The sequence below is a fragment of the Danaus plexippus genome (genome assembly GCF_018135715.1).
Source record: "Danaus plexippus chromosome 13 unlocalized genomic scaffold, MEX_DaPlex mxdp_15, whole genome shotgun sequence".
Taxonomy (NCBI): Eukaryota; Metazoa; Arthropoda; class Insecta; order Lepidoptera; family Nymphalidae; genus Danaus; species Danaus plexippus.
This window is the reverse complement of record NW_026869849.1, coordinates 5,073,558-5,097,931: the sequence shown is the minus strand read 5'-3', so window position 1 is coordinate 5,097,931 and position 24,374 is coordinate 5,073,558. Positions and strand designations below refer to the sequence as shown.

At 32.8% G+C, this 24,374-nt stretch overlaps 6 protein-coding genes across 8 annotated transcripts; 3 read left to right on the top strand and 3 right to left on the bottom strand.

Annotated features, from left to right (window-relative positions):
* The first annotated feature begins 1,973 nt into the window (after positions 1 to 1,973).
* LOC116770140 (transcription elongation factor SPT4) lies at positions 1,974 to 3,416 on the top strand. Its single transcript, XM_032661493.2, has 4 exons — positions 1,974 to 2,205; positions 2,274 to 2,380; positions 2,534 to 2,589; positions 3,228 to 3,416. The coding sequence occupies exons 1-4, from the start codon at positions 2,137 to 2,139 to the stop codon at positions 3,344 to 3,346; spliced, it is 351 nt and encodes a 116-aa protein (XP_032517384.1). The 5' UTR covers positions 1,974 to 2,136; the 3' UTR covers positions 3,347 to 3,416.
* A 548-nt stretch (positions 3,417 to 3,964) lies between these two features.
* LOC116770457 (TP53-regulated inhibitor of apoptosis 1-like) lies at positions 3,965 to 4,807 on the bottom strand. Its single transcript, XM_032661939.2, has 2 exons — positions 4,521 to 4,807; positions 3,965 to 4,405 (listed from the first exon to the last, which is right to left on the bottom strand). Exons 1-2 carry the CDS (start codon positions 4,665 to 4,667, stop codon positions 4,307 to 4,309), a joined length of 246 nt encoding a protein of 81 aa, XP_032517830.1. The 5' UTR covers positions 4,668 to 4,807; the 3' UTR covers positions 3,965 to 4,306.
* Positions 4,808 to 5,005: 198 nt separating this feature from the next.
* On the top strand, positions 5,006 to 8,673 carry LOC116770455 (ESF1 homolog). Its single transcript, XM_061527779.1, has 8 exons — positions 5,006 to 5,635; positions 5,714 to 5,837; positions 6,270 to 6,372; positions 6,526 to 6,643; positions 6,826 to 7,016; positions 7,177 to 7,378; positions 7,674 to 7,871; positions 8,011 to 8,673. The coding sequence occupies exons 1-8, from the start codon at positions 5,152 to 5,154 to the stop codon at positions 8,661 to 8,663; spliced, it is 2,073 nt and encodes a 690-aa protein (XP_061383763.1). The 5' UTR covers positions 5,006 to 5,151; the 3' UTR covers positions 8,664 to 8,673.
* Positions 8,674 to 8,954: 281 nt separating this feature from the next.
* On the bottom strand, positions 8,955 to 15,535 carry LOC116770454 (DNA (cytosine-5)-methyltransferase 1-like). The gene is made up of 9 exons (XM_061527778.1): positions 15,453 to 15,535; positions 15,205 to 15,304; positions 14,926 to 15,031; positions 14,217 to 14,691; positions 13,811 to 14,024; positions 10,731 to 13,743; positions 10,258 to 10,438; positions 9,411 to 9,592; positions 8,955 to 9,099 (listed from the first exon to the last, which is right to left on the bottom strand). The coding sequence occupies exons 2-9, from the start codon at positions 15,234 to 15,236 to the stop codon at positions 9,022 to 9,024; spliced, it is 4,281 nt and encodes a 1,426-aa protein (XP_061383762.1). The 5' UTR covers positions 15,237 to 15,304; positions 15,453 to 15,535; the 3' UTR covers positions 8,955 to 9,021.
* Positions 15,536 to 15,625: 90 nt separating this feature from the next.
* On the top strand, positions 15,626 to 17,367 carry LOC116770456 (serine--tRNA ligase, mitochondrial). The gene is made up of 4 exons (XM_032661938.2): positions 15,626 to 16,372; positions 16,451 to 16,638; positions 16,713 to 16,880; positions 16,983 to 17,367. The coding sequence occupies exons 1-4, from the start codon at positions 15,773 to 15,775 to the stop codon at positions 17,296 to 17,298; spliced, it is 1,272 nt and encodes a 423-aa protein (XP_032517829.2). The 5' UTR covers positions 15,626 to 15,772; the 3' UTR covers positions 17,299 to 17,367.
* Positions 17,368 to 17,561: 194 nt separating this feature from the next.
* LOC116770092 (serine protease persephone-like) lies at positions 17,562 to 24,281 on the bottom strand. Of its 3 annotated transcripts, XM_032661442.2 has the most exons (10): positions 23,869 to 24,270; positions 23,701 to 23,779; positions 23,462 to 23,622; positions 21,916 to 21,954; positions 21,655 to 21,746; positions 20,391 to 20,500; positions 19,271 to 19,414; positions 19,015 to 19,130; positions 18,538 to 18,689; positions 17,562 to 18,051 (listed from the first exon to the last, which is right to left on the bottom strand). In XM_032661442.2, the coding sequence occupies exons 1-10, from the start codon at positions 23,927 to 23,929 to the stop codon at positions 17,866 to 17,868; spliced, it is 1,140 nt and encodes a 379-aa protein (XP_032517333.2). In that variant the 5' UTR covers positions 23,930 to 24,270; the 3' UTR covers positions 17,562 to 17,865. The 3 variants fall into 3 exon arrangements, with proteins under 3 accessions (XP_032517333.2, XP_061383765.1, XP_061383764.1); XM_061527780.1 differs by lacking the exon at positions 18,538 to 18,689 and having other exon boundaries at positions 17,912 to 18,051; positions 23,869 to 24,272; XM_061527781.1 differs by lacking the exons at positions 18,538 to 18,689; positions 19,015 to 19,130 and having other exon boundaries at positions 23,869 to 24,281.
* Positions 24,282 to 24,374: the final 93 nt, after the last annotated feature.

Sequence of the window (24,374 nt, the reverse complement as noted above, 5' to 3'; positions counted from 1 at the left end):
AACTGCTTTAAGTTTTAAATGATGAAAAATTGCCTCATAAATAATAAATTTTTACTGAATGTGATACGACTTTGGATTGGTTTAACATCTGTTTTGTGATAATTGATAAATTGTTAACAATTGTCAATATATTCTGCTAGAATACCTAAAAAATCTACAGATTATAATATATTGATGTTGAAAGCCGGAATAATTTTTTAAAAAATCTCTGGTTTTATTTCTATGTAATATGCAAGTGTTAGAAATAGCATACATAAGGTAGAAAAGACAATAATTAAAAACTAAGAATATATTAGTAAATTACTTGTATAGTCTACACTTGAGTTACTAAAAGATAAATTATATTACAATATTGAATTTTTTTTTAAGTTTTATTTATTTCAGCATATTTTTTTTTTATATATGAAAATAAAGTTTTTTTGAAGAAACCTTTTAAGTACTTTAAATGGTATATGTACTTTAAAAGTTCTAGGATAATTGTATTAGACAGCAAAACTTGAAATAGTATAAAAAATAAACGATAAAAAATAATATTTCATTTTACGTAAAAATATAGTAATGACTATCTAACGTGTTTTGTAATTTATCCTGGTTTAATGTGGGAAGTTATCTACTTATGTGATAAAGCTAGGGATAATTATCTCAGCTAATTTATATAAAAGAATATCGTAATGAAGAACAAATATAACAGTTATTTATTTACACTATATATATAGTGTAAATATATATATATTGTAGGAACACAGGATTGTAGGAATCTATTTTTTCATCCCTTTAACTTTATTCTTTCATATATAATATATGCACACATTTAGTGTTTGATCTTAATATTACCAATTTTGTTTTTACGTTGGAAAGAATAAAACCTATTATATTAAAATAGAATTAGTTGATAAGGAAAATAATGTTTAATTAATTTTAGCAAATAATAATTTTTTAATGGTCCAAACATTCAACTAAACCGACGATCTCCATTAATTGAATATAGTCAAGAACGCTATATTACTCAAAAGTCGATTTGTACCTTATAAACCACAAGGCATCCATATTGTCAATTTTTAAAATTAGCTTAAAGGTTGGATAGTTCTTTAAAAGGTTATAAGAGGATGTTAACTTGTCAATAATCTTATTCAGCCAGATAATTGAGGGTACATCGTCATAAAGAGATAAATATTGTCGCTTAATCTTGTTACATAGAACATAGAACTCGGGGGTACATCGAAGTTGACGATTCCAGTTTACTTTGTAGTGGAAGTGCTGCGTTTAATTTTATCGTTTAACATTACAAATAGAAAAAGCTTTGACCTAAAAAAAAAATATTTCTTTAATACTACCATGAATGACGCTACCAACAGTTGTTATTAATGTTTACCCATTTTTATACAAACTCCGATGACATTGCAAACTTTTTTTTTGTTATTCGTCGACAAAATTCGTGGAATTGAGAGACGAATAACTTTTCAGATTGGATGTGGGGGTCGACGGTGGACAACAGTTCCTTTTGTTACTTTATTACAGAAGATTCAGAGTAGATTGAATCGAAGTAATAACAATGATGCTTCAGGATATGAGATGTTCTTCAGGGACATGCCCCTTATTATGTAAGGCATCAGGACAAATACAGGACAAATTTTATTATTAAGGAGTATAAGCAAAATGCAAATATAAAACGATTTACCTGAGAATTTTTTAGATCAGTAAAAATTTTTAGAGTTCCAATTTGAAGCTTAAAAGATAAGTCATCATCCTCAATTAAAATGTTTCCTACAAATAGATTGCTTAATATTCAGAAACACAAAAATCCAAAATTATTTTTGAAAATACTGAAATTGAATGAATGAGTAATAGATATAATAAAAAAAATTACGACTTTTTAACTCTAACGCGTAAAAAAGTACTCAAAAATCCAGAATCCACCACTTAGGAAAAAATTGCTTGATCTGTATTAGACATAAAATAATGACAGATGCAACAGCAAACTGACATATAACACACAATTTTCAAATGACGATTGCCATTTTACGTTTGTTGAGCTTTGCCTGAATCTTGATAATTTTTCAAAATAATTATGCAGAATTAATTTCATGTAGTATATTATTACATAAGGTTGTTTGTGTTAAGAACCCGCTTTCAAAAATGTCCCTCGACACGGTTCCAAAAGATTTAAGAGGTTTAAGAGCATGTTTAGTTTGTTCTCTAATTAAGGTAAGTCAGATTATTATATTATCAAAAATTTTTAATCAGGAGAACTAACAATTCAGTTAACTTTACAGACATTCGATCAGTTCGAATATGATGGCTGTGACAATTGCGATGAGTTTCTCCGGATGAAGAACAATAAGGACAATGTATATGACTGCACAAGTAACAATTTTGATGGGTTAGTTTTAAAATAATAATTTATACATTATCACAGTTTAAATTTAAAAATAAAAAACGTACATTTCATCAAAAATTTCTGTACTGACATTTCTCAAGCATTATTCAAACAGATTTTGTACACAATAAGATATAAATTAATATTAATTTACAGAATGATTGCAGTTATGAGCCCTGTTGATAGTTGGGTCTGCAAGTGGCAGAGAATAAGTAAGTATTAAATTTGACTTTGGATGAATGATGCTAAAATATTTATTTTCACCCAGTTATATTGACTTGAGGGGAATATTAAGTCATTCAATGTATGTTGTGGTTTCAATTAATTGATGTATAACTTGTCAGATTTCTATGTGGAGATCAATTTATAATATTATATTCATTATATATTTAAACTTTGGTCCACATTTGTAACACAAGAAGCGAGCATGTTTTGTACATATCTTAGTAGTTAGTGGTTCTATATATGTTGTGTCATCAAAGTCACACCCACCAAAGTTCTTTGATTCTCATGGGTCTAACAGTTATTGTGAAAGGTGCCTTATATTTTTAAATATATGTTATAATAAAAGCATACATATATTACATTTATGTCTTAACTCTTACAACTGACAAGCAACCGTAATAGTAAACCATAAAATGAAAAAGGTTTAAGTTACATTATCAATTTCAAATGTTAAATATAAACTGAAAGTTTAAGAAGTAGGACATGATTGGCTTTAGCTAATTTCTATTTATATAGTTATTTTTGTTTTATAACATTTTTAATAGTTATTAAATTGTCAAAAAGTCATGTTAATAGTTTTCACAGAATAAAAATATGTTAAATAACAAATGTTCTATCCTCTCAGGTAGATTTTGTCAAGGTGTGTATGCTATATCTGTGTCGGGGCGGCTTCCAGCTGGTGTTATAAGAGAAATGAAGAGTCGCGGTATCGCCTACAGACCCAGAGACACGAGCCAGAGATAAAAAAATTGCTATTTTAGGAAATTATTATGCTTAAGATATGGAATTAATAAATATTATATTGACACTAAAATATCTTGCATTATTGTTCCTTAGATCCTTAACCTAGAAATGTTCTTGCAATATATATGCAGTACATCAGTATGGTCCTCATTAATAGAGGAATTAAGATGTCTCGTGGTACTTACGTTTTGTATCTAAAAACATTTCAACAAGAGCAAATACACTTATTTGTGTAAAATTTAGCATTTTACTCTGTTTGCTTTTTCATTTATTGTTACATAAAAATTTAATACTAATTCTTTAGACACATTTTTCACTTACCTAAATCTTACATGTTGGTAAAAACAGATTCCCTACACATTGATTTTATTAATGATGATGACTGATAAAAATTTTAAATGTTTAATTATAATGAAAGGAAAAAAGGAATTGTTATTTATTAATTTCTTTCAGGAAACATATTTAGATATTAAAGTAATAATTTTCATATCAACTGTAGTTATTATTAGGAAGAAAAAATGGAGTGCTATCTTATAATATTTAAAAATAAATCTTGCATGTTCTGTCATGTCATTACTCCCTATTAAAATATATATATTATTAATTGAAATAAAACAATTTGTACTTTTAAATGTTTATTCAACTACTCTTTCTACATAAATATTCACCTAATGTCCTGTAACATTGACCTAAAAATAAAATATTAAATAATGTAGTTAACAGAATAATTGGACTAGTGTAGAATATAAATATTTTTTATGTTCCAAAAATGCATTTATATTGGATAGTTAAATGTAACTTCATTTGTACCTTCAAATAACAATAAGTTATATAATATTTGTTGACCGACATTTACATTTCACAATTGAATAACACCTATTTTACATCTGAATCTGAAATGCTAAATAAATGCCTGAAAGAAACAGGGCTCAAAATGCATAGGAGGTTACATGGTGTATGTCAACTATTATCTGTTGGTGGTGCCTTGAACTCGCTTTCTGTACCCAAAACATCTTTATCGACATCTTTGAAGTCAATATTTTGTTGCTTCATGGCTTTCTGTAAAAATAAAAAAATAAAACGTACTTCAAAATCATACATAATAGGTTATAAGATACAATAAATTATTTTTTGGCAATATTTCTCAAATTTATCATTTTAAGTTTTGACTTACTTTAACGCATTCCTGATAAATTTTGAAAATCCCTGCACACATGGAATCGTCGTGGTCGCCTTTCAGAAATCGTTCTGAAAACCATGAATTAAAGCAATCGTCATATTTCTGCTTTAATTCAGTGCATTCCTCCCCAATGCTATTCATTTTAAATAAAATGTTCTTTATAAAAAATTGTGATTTATGCTTGACATCAATTCTTGTAATTTTGAGTCGAATAGGACTGTCGAACCATTATTGTAACAAAATAGTCAAATCTGACTTCTGAGTTCTGACAATTTTGATAACAACTGACATTTTATTAAAATTTAGGACATATTTCTCGGATTTTTTTTAATATGTTCGTGGCATACTAGGTAAAAATCTTATTTAATAAATTTTAGATTCAATGACAGTGTTTTGAAATTAATATAAACACAAATATGAGAATCCTTTAATCAAAATATTACAGACTTAAACTTTTGTCTCTGTAAAATTTTGGCTTTGACGTTTCAGTCGACGATCAAACATGTGAGTTTGTATACAAAGTAAATTCGTATTTTAAGGTTAGTTTTGTACTTATAAAGTACCTCAATTTTCAGTCCGTGAGACTGAGTTATAAAGTTTCTCAAACTGGAATCTTGTCATCACAATGAGTGATATTTTGAAAGATAATCGATTTGCCAAATATTTGAATGATCCTCGGTACAGACAAATACCTAAACATGAAAGGAAAGTTAAAATCGATAAAAGGTTTCAATCTATGTTCAGTGATGAAAAATTTAAAGTTAAATATTCAGTTGATAAACGGGGCCGACCAGTAAATGAAACTTCTACAGAAAACTTACGCAAGTATTACGAATTAGAAGAATCAGATGATGAAACAAGTGATGAAGATTCAGAGGCAGGGGAAACTAAAATTGAAACACAGAAGGAACAGGGTTCTCAGGAAGACGAAGGAGAACAATCTAATGTAGGCCGTTTCGTACGAAGACTACCCAGTGACGATGAGGATTCTGCAAAAGAAAAAGAACCAAAAGTATCTTTCCAAAACGATAAGCTAGAAAGAGGCGCTTTAGATAAGAAAACAAAGAAAAGATTGTTGGACTTAGATATTGATTATGCTAGGGGTGAAGGTATATATAAATTTATAACAATTATTTCAGCTAAACTTCTAGGATCATTACTTGTATGCAACTCATTATTTATTCCAGGAGTTTTGATGACTGACTCATCAAGTGACGAAGAAAGTAGTGACTCTGAAGATGATAGTGAATTGGAACATGAATGGGGTGAACTTGATGCTGATGCTGAAACAACAGAGGAATCCACCAAAAGGTAACAAAATATACAAAAACATATAAACGGCTTATACATTAAAGATCGCCAAAATTTAAATATTTTTTCAATCAAAAAAAAAATATAAAAGTACAACACCATATAGAATAGAAATGTTTAATATATGGCTTAATCTTTTTATATTTTTATATAGACCATAGACTATAGATATATGCTTTACTTTTTTTTTAAATAACATTTCATATATAGATTGATTTGAACCTGCTAGTATTGTAACATCATGTCCCAGTTACTTTGACAATTATGCCTTGATTTAATTAAACCTTTTAAATTTTGTGTATTTTTTTTTTAATTCTATTAATATAAGCAAATAGCTTAATTTAGTTTTATAGTGAGAAACATATTAATTGGAAGAATAATTTTTTTTTATTTTTTTATTTATGTCTTTATTAGTAATGTGATATTCTTTAGGTTAGCTATTTGTAACATGGATTGGGATAACATTAAGGCAACAGACTTAATGGTTCTGCTCAGTTCATTTTTACCTCCAGGAGGAGTTATACACAAAGTTTCGGTTAGTGTATTTTTATACAGCTAAATTAATATTAAAAGAAGTATTGTACAACTATAATTATTAAATATTCAATGACTTTTAAACTAAATTATTTTCTACTAGTTATCTATTAAATCTTATTCATTCAGTTGTTTGTTATTTTATTTCTTTTAGATATATCCTTCTGAATATGGACTGAAAAGAATGCAAGAAGAGGACATAAGAGGCCCGATTGAATTAACGGAAAACAAGGAACAAGAAATAAACTCAGACGATGGAGGAAATGAGGAAGGTTTGTTTATATACTCATAAAAAAAGATGGTTCTGTTGCTTGATGTACTATAAAAAAAATAAAATCACAAATATATATATGTCCTAATTAATTATTATACCAATTTTTGCTAAAATACGTAAACCTATTAATTAGTTTTTCGTGATTTATTTGTTTAATATAAATATTATTGATGTTAACAGGTTCTACATACCACATGGAGAAGCTACGGAGATATCAATTGAACAGGCTAAAATATTTCTATGCCGTTGTTGAATGTGATTCTGTATCAACTGCTGATAAATTGTACAGTGAATGTGATGGAATGGAGTATGAGAGCAGCGCAACTAAACTCGATATGAGATTTATACCAGATGATGTTACATTTGACCAGGTATGTTTGTATGACCAATGATAACTCCAAAACTCGTAATGTAATTTACACCCATGGAGCAATTGTAATAAAATATTTTAAGCAATAATAGACTTTACTGTATATGCAAATCATGTAAATAATAAATTTTCATATCAATATATGTTTAAATTGCATACAGGAACCTCGTGAGACGTGTAACAACCTCCCAGATTTAACTAAATACAGGCCTCGGCTATTTACAACCACAGCATTACAACAGGCTAAAGTCGATCTCACCTGGGACACTACAAACCCAAACAGAGCCGAAGCTATCAAGAGTGCTCTCAGTGGAAAAATTGATAATTTAGATCTCAAAGAATATCTAGCTTCCAGTAGTGAAGGTATAAATCACTTAATATAAGTATATATATATATAAAATTTCTATAATAACAGTGGCTAAATTACTCTTTCGTTCATAAGCTATCTGCAAGTGATAGTCCCCTCAAAATCGGTCACGCCGTTTCAAAAAATCGTCTAAATGAAACAGGCAAACAGACAAATAAAATCTGGTATATATACTCTATATGCATTATACAAGTAATCTATGTGCATTTTGTTAAAAACACTTATTTAAATACTACAGATAAGAGTGCAATTTTATTTATTCGTATAGATTTAATCTTTTATCGTTTTAGATGAAAAGAGTGAGGAAGAAAAAGAAAATTCAGACATTGAAGACAATGAAGATCCTATTCAGAAGTACAAAATGCTCCTAGAAGATATTGAGAAGAAAGAAGACAAGAAACAGAACAAGGACATGGAAATGGAGATCACATGGGGCTTAGGGGTTAAAGACAAGGCAGAACAGTTGGTCAAAAAAAAGATGACGGAAGGTCTGTATATAGAACAAAATTTATTAAAATTATACGAATACATAGATACATCCTGTATAGTCCATCTTTAAACATCTTAGCATATTTTCTGTATAAATAATTATCATTGTAAATTTAATTTATATCGTTTGATTTTCAGATGATAAGAATTTAACACCATTTGAAAAAATGATGCTCAAGAGAAAGGAAAAGAAAAAAGAACGTAAAATGAAGAATAAACAAAGTGTCGAAGGAAATATATCTCGTGCCGAAAGTGACTCGGATATACCATCTGACGTGGACATGAATGATCCGTACTTCGCAGAGGAATTTAATAAAGCTGAGTTTAGAAAGAAATCCAAAAATAAAAAACAAACAGAGGTGACCGAGGATTCGGACGAAGGGAAAAGAAACGCGGAATTGGAACTTCTGTTAGAGGAAGACGACGGAAAGCAACACTTCAGTCTCAAGAAGATACAAGAAGCTGAGAATATAACGAACAAGTCGAAACGAAAACGGAAACTGAAAGAGAAAATGAAGCAACAGAAAGCAACAGTTCCAGACTTTGAGATCAACGTCGACGATAATAGATTTTCAGCTCTGTATGAATCACATCACTACAACATCGACCCCACGGACCCGAACTTCAAGAAGACTAAGAATATGGAAAAATTGATTAAAGAAAAATTAAAAAGAAGACCAGCGGAGAGTATAGAGACGGAGTCCAACCCGAAGAAGACGAGGGAAGACACCGAGCTTAATATGCTAGTTAAAAATATTAAACGCAAAACTCAAGATGCTTTAAAAAAATAATATATATAAATATATGAGTTTATATTTCCGCCAAATAACGCCCAAGTTTGTTTGACAGCTCTGTTTGTTCTTCGCAAATAATAGTTTCCAGCAAAATTTTTAAAAATACAAGATAGTTGTATAATTTATAATTACACATTTTAAGTACCAAATCGCCGAAATACGTAGATAAAATGAAATCAAAAATCCCTTGTATGCAATGAGCAAAAGTATTATGATTTTTTTTAAGGGAATATACACTATAGGGATAATCCAACATGAAAAAATTGCGCATCAGAAAAAAAAAGCAAGTTTAGAAATGTCAAAATATAATAGACATGATTTTGAACACAATATTTTTTTGTACATATCACAAGTTTCAAGATAAGGCACTCAACGCTTTCTTGATTTCTCTGCCCAAAGCCGCTCCTAAAGGTGGCGGCACCGCGTTGCCAACCTGTTGAAGAAATCATTTATCACTTTAGACTAATGTTGATAATTTAAGTTTTTTACTTGTATAAAAAATATATTTTATATACATATATATATGTTTAGTGAAGGAGGTAATTGTTTCAAAGTACTTAAATACTTTCTATATATTACAAGGAATTAATAAAAAAATCTAGCCGCAGAGCTAGCCATTACTCGAGTTTCCATTGAGATTCCATTTTCAAATTTTATTCATAGCACCAAAGACAGAAATAAATTTTAAAAACTTATGTTCTTTCAATCACTTATAAAATCTATCATTATATTTAAGTGACAAACCTGTCGATGTTTGTCCTGTATGGAGCCGGCGAATAGGTAAGTGTCGGGGAATCCCTGCGAGCGAGCGCACTCGCGAACAGAAACGACGCGGTTTTGCTCGGGGTGGAGCACGCGGCCTTGCTTGCCCATCGGCTCGGGGTCCGTCACAGTTGTACTGAAGTAGCCGTCCCAGGATATACGCCCTGGAATTAATATATTTTGAACTGTAAAATATTTATAATGAAAATTTATTTATTACCGTTATAGCAAATGTTTTGTGTCTATATGTTAATTTATATCATTTTGTAATGCTTTGAAAATGTTACAATGAATTATAATAATTAATAACAATTACATACGTAAAACTCAAAAACAGGTGAGAGGGGAAATACTTTTAAGAGGGAACGTTGATTATTTACTTTATATCACAATAGACAATATTAACGAAAAAAAAAGATTTGTATTTTATTATTTTTATAATAGTCCTACATAACTTTTTTTTACTGCATCATCCTTTTTTCTACATCTCTAAGGTTTACATAAAACTAATAGCTTTTCGGATTTACTACGCGAATTTTTTTTCATTTTAAACCACATAATCCCGAGGTTTCGGTCACTTTTCAGCAACCGCGATCACGGGCAGACGAGATGTCGTAGTAAATCCGAAGAGGTATTAGTTTTATTTAAATATCTCGCGAAAGTCTTAGATCTCATTATCTCTAAGGTATCTGGTATCTTATTATCTGGTAGAGAGATCATTTGTATATGAGTATAGAAAATAACGGATAATTTTAATTAAAGTTTTGTCCAATGTACCATCCCTGCGATAGTTCTACGATAATAAATATAATTTTTGTTTAGTTTATACCATAGAGTCCGGCCCAATTGTTATGTCTGTTGGCTGTATGCGGTAGACACCACGGTATGAGCGTGTTTTCTTGCTTGTCGGCTACGGAACACACTCCACCGGCGGAACAGGCGCAGACTCCGCGGAGTGCACCGCTGGTGGAACGACCGTTTTTGATGTCGTCGTAACGATATTGCAACACCTGGAATTTGTTATGCAGAATTAGTACAAGGTCGTAAAAAAAACTTATAAGTATACATCAAATGGAATAAAATTATGAGTTATATTATTATCAATATATTTATAGCATTCCTTTGCCAACCATTTGAATGTCTTGTAAAATTTATGCTACACCGTAATTATGTCTTTAAACATCCACGGACAATATAAAAACATGGTAATAAGTATGACATATTACAATTGTAAGGCTCAAAAAGACTAGTATCTAGAGCCGTAGACACAATTACAAAAAAATTAAATTGTAGAATACAAACCTTGCATTTGGTACCATCAGATAGTGCAACGGATATATTTGGCAAATCTCTCCAATCAGAGCCCGGCGTAGTTGGTATTCTACTCATACGTGCCTGTATAAGCGGCGCCATGTTTTTACATATGTGATCCCGCAGTTTGGCGCTCTCATCTCTGCTCCTAATAAGTCTCTGGAAGTAAGTTTCTGGCATACAGCCGTAATCGATTTCTATTCTATTCGCACCGTTGCATATCTGCGGTAGATCGCTCATAGCGTCCTGGATGGTGCAAGTCCGTCTCGGCGCGGATTCGTCCCATTGTATGTTAGTGACGAAACGCTTTCCGTCTATGGTGGTTGTTAATGAGCATGCTCGCCTGCTAAAAACGTGCGTGGGTTCCGGATATAAAGGAAGCTTGTAGCCCGGCGCCGCGGCTAGTATAATGAGTCTTCTACGAGTCTGCGGTACCCCATAATTCCCAGCCTGAAGGATACCGAACGTGCATTGGTATCCCATATCCAACAACGCTCTGAGAGTCAATTTCAAAACCATGCCCTTCTTGAAGGCGACGAAATTCCTAACATTCTCTAAGATGAAGTATTTAGGCCTGTAAAAATCGCAGAACGACAGATACGATGCAACTAAAGAGTTTTTGAAGTTGGAATATTCCCTCGAGTTAAATCTGTTCATCCCTGAGAAGCCTTGACACGGCGGTCCACCGCAGAGCAGTTCCACTTCGCCTTGCATCGGAATTCTCAATCCCCCCGCACTGTGAGTCGCCCCATCCATTGCGTCCTTCAGCAAAGCGTTGCAATCTTCGTTGAACACGATGCAGTTTTTATTATTGATGGAATAAGCATGAGCGGCCGCTTCTAGATTTTCGACGGCCCAGCGACACTCGGCGACACCTGATCGATGAAGGCCTTCAGATAAACCGCCGCAACCCGCGAACACGTCCAAAGTCCTTAAAGGCCTGACCTTAACTTCATCGACTTTCACCGTGACTGTAGATTGTGCGCCTTTGCTCGACTTCCCTTTCCCTTTACCTTTATCTTTACCCTTATCACCCCTACCGACATATTTAACGTGCTGCGGAACATCCTCTACTTGACCGGATTTCTTGTTAAATGCCATACGGAAGTATACTCTACTTGGGTCCTTCTCTAACCAGTCGTAGATGTGATCTTGCTGTGGTATGTTGTCTACATAACATATATTACAAGGTCCTACGACGGCTGAAAACGATATCTCCTTGATTTCGTCGCTCCAATACACGACATTGACGTCCTCGTGATGCGGAAACCTGTTGTTGGTGTTCTCTGGCCGATACATCACGTTGACTTTAATGTAGATATCCTGTGGAATAACCAGCGGCCCCTCGCTAGCCGCCGTCACCGCTGCTATATAACCGACGCAGAACGGCTCGCCGGTGTCTATGTTCGAGCCTCGCAAATAATTATCAGTCTTCCTATAATACTCTGGATATATATCCTCGTCGACTTTGTCTAACTTAACCCTATTATTGCCATTACTGCTATTGATCATGGAGTTTTTGAATCTAAATGTTCCAGGTTTTAAGAACACCCCGCAGCCCTTCTTGTAATCGTGGTCCCGCCACCTGATAGTCGTCCATTCAAATCTGTTAGCTTCTTTAACAATTTCAGACTTCTCTGTTAGTTTTCCAGATATTTTTGGTATATCGCGAGCATCCCGTCTCGTCTTCCGTTCACAGGATGGACAGAATCTGTGTTTCCGTAATGCGTTAGGACATTCTGGATCGTTCGGAAGATCTTCGAATCGTGCCGTGAACCTTTCATAGTATTTCTGATAAAAGTAAGTTTTGCCGTCATCTTCAAAGAAGTGGTCGACCACTTCCTTCCCGCCGAGCTTGAACCAATCAGCCGGTGTTTCTTTCTTTTCGACGAACGCTTTTCTCAATATAGACGATAGAGGGGCGCCGTGGCAGCATCTATCGCCCAAGAATACTTCTCGCGGGTCACCGACCTCTCCCAACACGGTGTCAGACGATCTAATGAAAACTTCAGCATGGAAATAACCCGACTTAGGACTAATACTCTCCTTCCACATATACGTGACTCTGGCTACTAACGCGGGGATATTCGATTGTGACGTTTCGACCATAACGAAGTCCCCTAGCGACAGTTCTGATCCGTCAATTTCAACTTTCTCGTAGTAAACTTTAGTAGCGTCGGCCTTAACAGGGTCGCCGATCCATCTAATGATCTTATTACTTCCGCCAGTTAATTTAACGGGTAGAGCGTCATCGATTTTATCGAGATGTCGCTTTTCAGCCATCTGTTGGTATTCTTCTTCGTCTTCTATCTCCGAATCTTCAGCTTGTTGAACCGCCATGTTGGGACACAATCGTCTGACGCACGCCTTTTTGGTGCGGCCGTGACCACCAAATTTTAACATGGCCCTACAAGCATTGCACTCTCCACAGTCAGGTAATTGGCAAGCTTCGCAAACCCCACATCGTTTCCTTCTCAGCACCAGCTCATGATTCGTCTTATCTAATTGGTTTGCAAAGAAATGCTCGAATGTCTTCTGAACGAGCGGAGTCGTTGTTGCTTTGGTCCAAGCTTTTTTGTCAATCTTCTTGTAGTCGATTTTCGCGCGAACTTTCCTCTTGCCGAATTTAATGCCCATTAATTTTATTAACTCTCTCATACAGGGAAGGGTTATCAAGGGTTCATTGTCTTCATCGGCTTCTAAACTAACAACTTGGTCACAAACAAATTGAGCATGTTTGTGGAGCATTTCTTCGGTCATCCTCTTGTCCTCCAAATCTGGTATGGAATGTTCCCTTATAACTTCTAACAAATCCTCATAAGTTGGCTGAAGATAGTGGTATTCTTCTAAATATTCAACGACTACTTTACTGAGCCATATTTTTTCATACAAATTATCCATCAAGGGAGTATATTCAGCGCTCGGTTTGAGTAGATTGTATTCACCAAATTCCGTCGACAGTGTAATACAATTTCTCGAACCACCGTCGAATCCATGAATAAACCTGAACATTTAAACATTATTTATAAATTTATATTTACATGTGACTTTTTTTATTTGTTGATATTTACCATTCTATGATGGGACCGACATCCTTGACTGCTATAGATTCTTCATCAATATCAGGTGAATCAGAACAAATAGATTTAAGATAGCCCGACATGTATATCCTTACATCACTCTCAATAAGACCTCCATCTATGGGACATAAATGGCCATGTTGGTCGAATATTGAGAAACCTGTTATATTAGTCTGTGGTCTTTCCATTATATCTCCCTCATCACCTAAAAGCAGAAAATGTTTGTATGTAATTAAAACCTACTTTTTGAGTATAGTGACAGGCTACCTATATATATATATATATATACATATATATATATATATATACATATATATATATATATATATATACATATATATATATATACATATATATATATATGTTGCTCACAAATTTTACTAATAATTCATTTCACCTGAGGCCAATACCAATTTTTCATTAGTAAGAGCGATGAATTCCTCTACAGAATCCTGCGGATGTCCTTGGTAGTAAATAATATCAGAGTTATTCAAGAATTGCCCACAAATATCACACTTCTCCATATCTGGAATTTTAGCAGTTGGTTTTGGTTCTGGTGGATCTTGTTCTACTATAGCATTTTGGTGGACCTGGTTTTCAAGGCCGTCTCTAGTCATTTCATCCCCATTTTGGTTACAACCATTCATAGTATTAATAATTTCAGGAACAGTTTTAGCTTCAATATTATGGTTTTCATCTTCATCTACAAGACTTCTCTCGTTGTTTAACTTCATAGAAACTAAGTTTGGTGAAGTTTCTTCACTTTCTTGAGAATTGACGTCGTCTGATTTACTATTTATTCCGTTTACTACTTTTGATTTTTCATTAAAGACTTCATGTTCATGGGACTCTGTGTTAATCTTTAGCTTTTTCTGTAAGTGATAGTTTAAAATAGTATAAAATAATTCTCTAGCACAACTGTTTCTTCTTAGTTAAGAGAAACTGTATTGTGATATGAAACATGGAACTAGTTATTGTGTGGGCAATTTTTGTAAATTAATTATTTTTTAAAAAAGATAATATACATTTTTATGTGGAATGTATGTTAAATATTAAAAAGAAAAAGCTTCAATAACTACGAAAGTTTTAAATAATCTATTACTGACCGTATCATCTTTCTCAGCACTTTCAATTGGACTTCTACTTCTCTTTTTTGCAAACATACTTGTAATTTTTAGTTGACCGTCTCTTGTTGAAGCTTTTCTGTCGGACCTAAAAGTATTACAATTAATGTAGTAATTAATCGCTCCAGCACATTCTTCAGCATAATGTATACAATTTTGTGTTATGGTTGTTGTTTATAATTTCTTTAAGTTGTTAATATTGTTTTAGGCAAAATAATGAAGAATCTTAATCACAAAAAGGTGAAGTTCAAAAATACAAACTTTCGAGTTGTTGAATGTGTAGCATTGTCCATTTTTGAAACGTTTTGAAAACCTTTAAATCTGCACTAAAATCACTTTTGATGTAGGTTTTCAAGCATTTCTGTGAAGTGTATGTATGTATGTTTATAGAAATAAAAACAATTGGTTATGTAAGAACTATAAAAATATAAGGAACAACATTTTGGACATTGGTAATAAAAGTTTCTCACTATGTGAAAAAAATTATAGAAAAATTTGTAACTTGTTACTTTATAAAGTTTGCGTCAAGACTCAGATGTCATGTCAATTTCCCGCGCAATAATTTTTACGTTAAATGTTGTCATTTGTAAATAGTTTAAACGAAATGTCTATTTCTTTGTGTTTTGTGGACCATAGAAAAAAATATATAGATGGATTTATAATATCTATGGAAATAATCACATCTGTAGGTAATGTCATTGTCAATTGTCAAAAATCACAATTCAAAAAGTATACTTAATATAATTTGAAATTAAAGGTTTCTTGTGTCTAGAGCGATAATAATAAAGTAAAAGGAATCTTGTAGAAATCAGAGAAAAAGTTTGTAATAATGATCACTCATCAAATTCTTAAAATAAAGATTTTAAAATTTCCTAAAAAAATTCGCTTTTATTCATGCCTTCCTGATATTGATATGGACTATTACTGTGATTTAAAAAATCAAGCGAATATCAAAAGGAATATAGAAAGAAGAAAAGGTATAGGGGACATAGATCGCGTTCATGAGATTTATAATTTATTGAAAGTAACACAACCAACCACTGAAAGTTATTATTCTTTAAAAGAGACTTTATATCAACAACTAGCCAATTTGCCTAACAAAACTCACCCAACTGTAGAAACGTATCAAGAGGATCCTCATGTTATACATGAAATAAATGTAAAACGAGATTTTGGTACACATAAACCATTAGAGTTTAGTGTAATAACGAATTATTTAAATTTAATAAGAACTGATAAATTAGGATACACTTGCGGCAATAAGAGTTACTATTACTTAGGAGAATTAGCTGAATTGGAAGAGGCCTTGACAAAATATACCATTACCAATCTTATAAAGAGGAATTTTCAATTGGTGTCTGTTCCTGATATACTTTCTAGTCATGTGCTGGAAAGTTGTGGTATGTCTATCAATAGTGACAGAACACAGGTGAATCTGCTTTAAAAATTTTATATCTGTATATTGTATTTCTCTATAGGTATGTATTTAAATAGCTAAAATTTACAGATTTACTCATTGGACCCAGTCTATCATGGTCCTGACCTCTATTTATCAGGGACTGCTGAAATGTCTTTGGCTGGTCTTTTGTCCAACTCGTTAACACATAAAAAAGACCTCCCACTGAAGTTGGCAGCTGTTAGTAGATGCTATCGTGCTGAAACATCAAATGTGGTGGAAGAAAGAGGAATATATAGGTTGAGTTATACTATAGTATTATTTCTAATTTCATTATTACATAACATTTTTCTAATTAAACCATTAATTACAGAGTGCATCAATTTACTAAAGTAGAGATGTTTGCAGTTACATTTCCAGAACATTCCGATGAAATGCTAGAATATATCAGACAGACCCAAGAAGAATTATTTGGACCTCTTGGTCTGTATATGAAAGTTTTGGATATGCCGCCTCATGAATTGGGAGCACCAGCATATAGGTGATTATAACCTAATCCATTATTTGTATGAAAATTTGGTTTGAAATCCACAGATAATAATTATTATTATTTAGATTCAATTAAAATTTTTTTATTATTTAGAAAATATGACATTGAGGCTTGGATGCCAGGACGTAATAAATTTGGTGAGATATCAAGCTGTAGCAACTGCACTGATTATCAGTCAAGAAGACTTAATATTAAATATAAGGATGGGAATTCTGAGAAATACACACATACATTGAATGGAACTGCTTGTGCTATACCGAGAATGTTGATCGCATTGCTGGAGACACACCAAGATGCTAAAGGGAAGATACATATACCAACAGTCTTACAACCGTACATGGATGGAAAGAAATATATAAGTAAAAACACAGTTGTGCCGAAGTTAAAATTAATTAAACTTAAGAAGTAACAAGTTGTTTTTTGTAATATCGTTTATGAATTGTTGAAATAAAGTAATGAAACTGTTTGTTTTTTAAAAGTGCTTTATTTCGTCGTACTTATATTTACAAGATTTTATTATCAATGATTGATTCTTCAGATACATTATGAAATGATTATTTTTTCATTATTAATGAAATGTTCCTTCATTTCCTTGCGAACACTTGTTTAAACTCGTTTTGGTGATGTTATTTAATATTAAACAATAGTTATTAACCATGTTCACGTATCGAGGTCATTTCATTTTGGTCAAAATGGAGGCATAATATTGTTTTTTTTTTTTAATTTTTAGTCGTAGGTATATAACATTGACTTAATTAGTATAAAGCGTTTTCAAAAGTAATCTATAACATTAAAAAATATATATAATTTAAAAGGAGCAATATTAGTATTTGGATTTAAAAGATTTTTCAGTGAACATTGACGATCATATCAAGTTATAACATCGCAATTTGCAATGACATGTTAAAAATTAGTTAAAAAGCATTATTTCAAACAGTTTACTGTCTTATTCTATTCAATTCAGATGTACCAATGATCAACTTGTCCAAGTGTTTAAACCAGCCGGCCATACTACATTTTCTATCCAGTTAATGTAGTATGCTACCCGTGTATAGACACCCGGCATTGCTGTTCCGCATCCGCGACCGAATGACGTCACACCCACGAGACGGTACTGGCCGTCGTAGTCATTAGGATATTGCATTGGACCACCAGAGTCACCCTGAGTAGGAAACATAACATTAATCAAGTTTAAAATATCAAGAGCAGTCGCTTGCAACATTGTTACCGAAATCTATAAAAAAAAAATCAAGTTTGGACGTTCTCCAGGGAAACACATTGTATGTCTAAAACTTTAATTACATCTATATTCGAAATCCTTGAATTTGATTTTGATGACAATTTTATAACTTGTTAAGATGCCAACCATTGTGATAATATGAAATTAAAAGGGCTATAGATGAATTAATTGTATAAATATTTTTTTCTGATTTTTTTTTTTTAGAATAACACGCACTCAATTTCCTTATATATTTTCCTTTTTATGTATTTATGTGTATATAATAAGAAAAATATGAAGATAAGACACACGGAGGTCAGTTTATGTTAAATCGATTCCCGCTCATTTGCATCTGATAACCCTAAGGTGATATGAGATATTAGAAACAAAAGAAAGGAATCTACTACTTATAATAAAGATATTACTAACATAACAAGTATCCGATCTCGTGTCTCCTGCGCATATTTGTCCGTCAATTATGCCACGGGGCAATTTCGGCCAGTTAATGAATGATTTATTACATTCGCTCCTTGAAACAACAGTCACATCGGCTTTCATCAAGGTTGTACTCCTTGTCAGCCCTGTTAGTTGTAATTCACATCAATTGCAAAACCTTTCATCCTATTTGATACATATATCAAATTCTTAAGCCTTAATTTTCAATTCTACTTCATAAGTTCTTAAAACTTGATGTATGGATGTTTTACTAGATTCCTTCTTCAACCGCAAGTAGCATTTTTATAATATAAAACTCTTTATTCATAAAACAATCAAATTCTTCCAAATGTCCATTTAGATTTCTAAGATTGAATCAAGTCGTAATAGAGTTAGCAATTTAAAAAAAAACGGACATACCTAAAAGGACGTGGCAATGGACATTGTTATGAATAAAAAATATTTTCTTACTTGAACTACTAGTTGTCCCCCATCCGGTTACAGTAAGACTTTCAAATGGATCTTGAAAACGCGTGTGCAAGCAAATTGGACTTAAGAAAGGGTCAAATTGCACTGGTCTCTCTAGCCTATTTGGTAACCACATTAAAAAAATACTTCATTAAAAAAAAATTGTCCAGCTCACAGATGATTTTTGAGATTATAATCTTGATTTTATAGCAAATATACCTTTATTGTGACAAGTGATAAATGTTTTAATTATAAATACCTCACTAATGACAAGTCATGATATTTAGTGCGTCTCGAGTACCCTGGGTGTATCAATATATCTGCTATCCTGTGATCAGTGTTCGGATTAAATGTCTGCTCATCAAGTTCAACGACACCCATACGGGCTATAGTTGGTTTAATTCTGCAAAACAAATGACAAAAACCTTAATAAAATAATAATTATGCAAATTTCAAATCCACGCATACAGCAGTTATAATGTCATTGAATATTTTATTAGTTAGTGTTAAATAGTTTGAATACAGTGAAACTTGGTTAAGTGGGACCTGGATAAGTGAGAAACCTCCATAATTGGAACTCATGCTGAGGTCCCAACACTTTGGCACTGAATTACCTCTGTTAGTGGGACGAGGTAAACCTCTATATCTGGGATTTGTTCTTTCGATTTATCATCATAGTTTCCTCTATAACTGAGACAGCGAGTAAATTTTATATGCATAAACCTCTGTAACTGAGATAACATTGTTTGTTTACTCATTCTTATTCTACCCACAAATTCCACACGTAATTCCAAGTACGTAAGTACAAATTTTGAGGTTCAATTACCATCAGTTTTAGTTTCGCTTTACTATCATACAGAAGTTTATTTGAAAAATGTCAAAACGAAAGCTACAATCGTTATCATTACGTGAAAAACTGAAGTTAATATCCGTTTATGAAAGTGGGAAGAATTATTATAGCAAACTGCTTTAAAAAATCTGGATTTAAATCTGAAGTAACTGTAGCTGAAAGCTTACAAGAGGAGGACGAAAATTTAGAAACTGATCCTGAAGATTGGAACTTAGCCATCAGCAACAACCAACATTCGAAGATTTTATAAACGTCGATGACGGTTTAATAGTTTCAGGAGAACTTAATGAAAGCATACATAACACGTTATTTTATTTAATGATCGCACCTGTATAACTGAAATAACCTGTATTCTCACCTCTATTAATGGAACCCTCTTTAAATGAGACAGATATTTATTTATACCTGTATATCTGAGACACTGGGTAAGTGGAATACCTCTATAAGTGAAACGACATTGCAGGTCCCTTGATGTCTCACTTAACCAGGTTTCACTGTATATTAAAAACATAATTTTATATATAATTACTGATTGAGCGTGTCGACGCAATGCGCTGCCGTTAAGGCATACAGCTCTGACAACAGCGAAGCACCACAATTGAACTCATACACATCCGGTCCACCGTATCCTAAAGCCACCTAAAAAATATCTTATACAAGTATACTAAGAAATTTTAAGCTACCTTAGCTCAGTTCAGCTCAGTAAAGCTACTTTCAGCCTATCGGAAGCCCACTGCTGAGGCCGTCGTGGTGGCCTGGAGGTTAAAGGACCGCCTCTCACGCGTGAGGGCGCGGGTTCGAGACCTGGCAAGTACCAATGTGATCTTTCGTAGTCATATGTACTTTCTAACAGTATTTAGACGCCACTGACGGACGGTGAAGGAAAAACATCGTGAGGAAACTGGGCTTACAATATCAAATTATAAGTTTGAAATCGCCAACCCGTCTTGAGCAAGCGTGGCGATTAATGCTCAAACCTTCTCCATGCGAGAAGAGGCTTATGCTCAGCAGTGGGCTTTCGATAGGCTGATAATGTGGGAATATCGATAGGCCCTGGGTTGATTCAAAATTGTAGTAAAAACTCAGAGTGCATTTAGTATTACGAATTTCTAACACATAGTTACTTTCGTATATTAATTGGTATGTTAAGCAAACAAACCAATGGTTGGTGGTCTCGATAAACTATTTTATAAACACAAGGTTTATATCAATTTAAACATTTATAAATGAGATTAACAGAAGATCAATATTGAAACATTTCATAAGGGAGAAGGAGCTTCTAAGGCAGAAGGAGTTTCTAAAGTCACTTGCAATTTTTAATGTTCCTCCAATACTTAGTATGTTAAGAGCATATATTTAGTAATATTTTTTTACAAATCCGATATTTTAAAATCATCTCATAGGGATAAGAAACAAAGATTTAACTTTTCCAAACACAAACTTGACGCAATCACACATTAAACAAAATAGTGTTATTTGTATTTAAACAGTTTTTACTTTATTCTTATTAGCTATTTAATGGCTTTGAAGTTTGATCGTTACTGAACGGAATAAAAGGTCATGACTATTGTCTTTGTCTTGTGATCTAAGATTTCAATTATCCCGGTAGATTTTAAATGCATTAATAAATAACGGTTAATCATTATTTATAATGACATTTCAAATAGCAGAACCTTTTTACATATCCCACTAACGAACATTTTGTGAAAGATATTGCAATTTTTTATAAATAACAGTGATATTAAATAAAATATTTTTAAATGATAGCAATATAGAGTAGCATAAAGTATTACCATGTGTGGGAATTCTCCGAGAGAAGCTTCAACACCATTAATTATTTGTAACCCAAGAGGAGGTAGCCGATTTTTTGTTATTTCTTCACAGGCTGTAAATATTTAAAGTAAATGTTAAATCGCATTCGCATATACTAATTTTGAACTGTCACGCAATATATTATACTTAGGGGTATAAAATGCATACAATTTGAATAAAGAATTAATAATAAGATCAACCATAAAGCCATTAACTCTAGACTATTTTAAAAAGTAACTTACCCCTATCAGCTACTACAAATGATCTATTGTTTTCATCACCTGTAAAGTAGTTATGGATAATTTATCATTACAAATTAAACTTGGTCTGGGAATAAATACTGTTACAATTAAGATCAAGATAGCAAAATCGAAAAAAATAGTTAACAGAGTACAACGTGGGTATTATCTTATGGAAAGTATGTTTTTTATGAAAAGTATAAAAAATTCGCACAAGATTATCAAGACTCATAGTTAAGCTTCTTAAAAAAACACGCTAAATAAGCAAGAATTGTCCTTTCACCAAAACCCAGGTCATAAAGTTCGATTCACCGAATATTGGTTAGAAACGAAGGTTCCGGATTTTTTCAGAGCTGAAGAGTGACCATCATCTAATACCTACAAGTATAAATCCACTGGATTGTTTTAATACAGTAAAATTTTCTCTAAACGTTATGATAACTTATATTATAACACCTATCCATACCATTGACAGTGACGATTTTTTTTAGAGAAAGAGTACTTGCTTATATTGGTAAATAGCCTCAATGTTTAAAAGACCACCTCGCATTGCAACGTATGGAGACCATATCAAATATTTTTATGTTATTAATTAACTAAACCAACATACTGTAATAGTATCAAATGTTATGAACAATAAAAAACAATATTTTCTTTGCGACAATATTTGTGGCAAGACTTAGACCAAACATTGACGGACTGCATGTTGCAGCTGAGACCGACTGCAAGATATGATTGCCGCACGATGATCTGCAGTTTCCAAACTAAATTCATAGACCAACATACACGGACCGCTCGAGCAGTTCCTGAGCGGTCGGAGCAATCGCTCTGCGGTCGAGTTGCGCCGTGCGGTCGATTGCTTAGAGCTGCCGGACACACCATACGCGGACCGCTACAAGCGGTTGCTGCCGACCGCTTCCCTTCTGAGTAGAAATTTCTTGCTTTCGGCAAGCAAACGGTTCAGTTCAGTTCAGTTTGAAAACAACTGCTCCGAGCAGTAGCAGTCGACTGCATGAGGTCGCGTTGCGGTTGTTTACGACTTCAACGCGACCGCTCAGGAACTGCTCGAGCAGTCCGTGTATGTTGGTCTAGGAATTTAGTATGGAAACTGCAGATCGAGGGGCGGAGACCGTATCTTGCAGTCGGTCTCAACTGCAACATGCAGTCCGTCAATGGCTGGCCAAAGTATTAAGTATTACTAATATTATAAATGTTAAAGTTGGTGACGATGTATGGATCTTTGCTAAGTCATAAATAAAAACAATTGAACCGATTATGATGAAATTTTCCGTCACGTGGCTTCGACATCAAAACAATATATATGTTATGATTTATACTCCATCCAGTGTTCTTCCCGCTTGAATACGATCTCTAATTATTTTTCATATGAAGTCACGTGATACTGAACATAGATGGCGCTGAGGGTTGGTGGCCATATCTAAATTTTTAACACATAATAGTCATTTCTCTCCGAACACAATTTAGGGGCCCATGCGGAGGAAAGCTTGTGTTAAATATAGCAATAGCAATATAAGAAAAATAATTTTACCAAAATTATCTGCAAATTTCACTACATTTGAATATTTTTCAGGATATTTCCTTATTGATGCTACAACCATAACTTTTTGATCGTCCGGACAACAAACAATCTCATTGAAACCACTATATCCACAGGTGGCAAAGGGATGCCGTCGGTTGCTTTTGATTGAGCTGTTGATTAATTAATTAATATAACAAATTAAATACAATTCTTATCACAATCTAATCCATATAAAAGTCAACACCGACCTTCGAGCGACCTCACAATCAGTTATCAGCTTACATGTTCCATCATTAATTTCTAAATTGGGTTTGCATTTGTCATCAACTGCACAAATATAAGTGTTAAAAATAAATTATACGAAAATAAATATAAATATAGGTATGCATTAAAATTACTATTAACCAATAAATCACCTTCACCAGAAAAAAGAGCTAACATAAATAAGTTAGAATAAACGATTATTTTCAAATACATATTGCGATTGGTATTTATCTGCTTACTATTCCTTAGTTGTTAAATCCCGTGGATTGCTGGAGCCTTAGCTGGAGTGAGCATAAAAATTTTAGTTTTTTAAATTACCATTAATTAGAATAAACAATACATTTATAAGAAATTAGCACTTTAATTTTCACACTATCCGTAAACTCACTAAAAATTTGACGATACCTCAAGAATACTCAGTTATACTTTGAAGACCAACCCTAACAACTCTGAAGCCCCCTTTGTATCTCCCCGTCAAGCAGATCATTCAATTTTTAAACATGGCAACTATATCATATTGTACATTTAACATTCAATAAAATTCAAACTAATAACACTGACAATAAAATTACCATTCAGTATTATGTGAAGGAAAACAAGATGAGTCGTTTATAAAACTTACAAATTAAGATGTTTTTGAAAACTTTTAAAAATAACT

Coding starts and splice junctions, on each gene's coding strand:
- LOC116770140 (XM_032661493.2), top strand. CDS start 2,137: ATGTCCCTCGACACGGTTCCAAAAGATTTAAGAGGTTTAAGAGCATGT. Junction 2,381..2,533: donor ACAAGTAACAATTTTGATGG/GTTAGTTTTAAA, acceptor ATTAATTTACAG/AATGATTGCAGTTATGAGCC. Junction 2,590..3,227: donor CTGCAAGTGGCAGAGAATAA/GTAAGTATTAAA, acceptor CTATCCTCTCAG/GTAGATTTTGTCAAGGTGTG.
- LOC116770454 (XM_061527778.1), bottom strand. CDS start 15,236: ATGGACAATGCTACACATTCAACAACTCGAAA. Junction 14,025..14,216: donor AAAATTGGTATTGGCCTCAG/GTGAAATGAATT, acceptor TTCTGCTTTTAG/GTGATGAGGGAGATATAATG. Junction 9,100..9,410: donor TACAGGACAAACATCGACAG/GTTTGTCACTTA, acceptor TTTCTTCAACAG/GTTGGCAACGCGGTGCCGCC.
- LOC116770455 (XM_061527779.1), top strand. CDS start 5,152: ATGAGTGATATTTTGAAAGATAATCGATTTGCCAAATATTTGAATGAT. Junction 6,373..6,525: donor GAGTTATACACAAAGTTTCG/GTTAGTGTATTT, acceptor TATTTCTTTTAG/ATATATCCTTCTGAATATGG. Junction 7,872..8,010: donor CAAAAAAAAGATGACGGAAG/GTCTGTATATAG, acceptor TTTGATTTTCAG/ATGATAAGAATTTAACACCA.
- LOC116770092 (XM_032661442.2), bottom strand. CDS start 23,929: ATGTATTTGAAAATAATCGTTTATTCTAACTTATTTATGTTAGCTCTT. Junction 20,501..21,654: donor TCGGAGAATTCCCACACATG/GTAATACTTTAT, acceptor GATATTTTTTAG/GTGGCTTTAGGATACGGTGG. Junction 18,690..19,014: donor GGGGACAACTAGTAGTTCAA/GTAAGAAAATAT, acceptor TACAACTAACAG/GGCTGACAAGGAGTACAACC.
- LOC116770457 (XM_032661939.2), bottom strand. CDS start 4,667: ATGAATAGCATTGGGGAGGAATGCACTGAATTAAAGCAGAAATATGAC. Junction 4,406..4,520: donor TTTATCAGGAATGCGTTAAA/GTAAGTCAAAAC, acceptor TTATTTTTACAG/AAAGCCATGAAGCAACAAAA.
- LOC116770456 (XM_032661938.2), top strand. CDS start 15,773: ATGATCACTCATCAAATTCTTAAAATAAAGATTTTAAAATTTCCTAAA. Junction 16,373..16,450: donor TCAATAGTGACAGAACACAG/GTGAATCTGCTT, acceptor TAAAATTTACAG/ATTTACTCATTGGACCCAGT. Junction 16,639..16,712: donor GAAGAAAGAGGAATATATAG/GTTGAGTTATAC, acceptor CATTAATTACAG/AGTGCATCAATTTACTAAAG.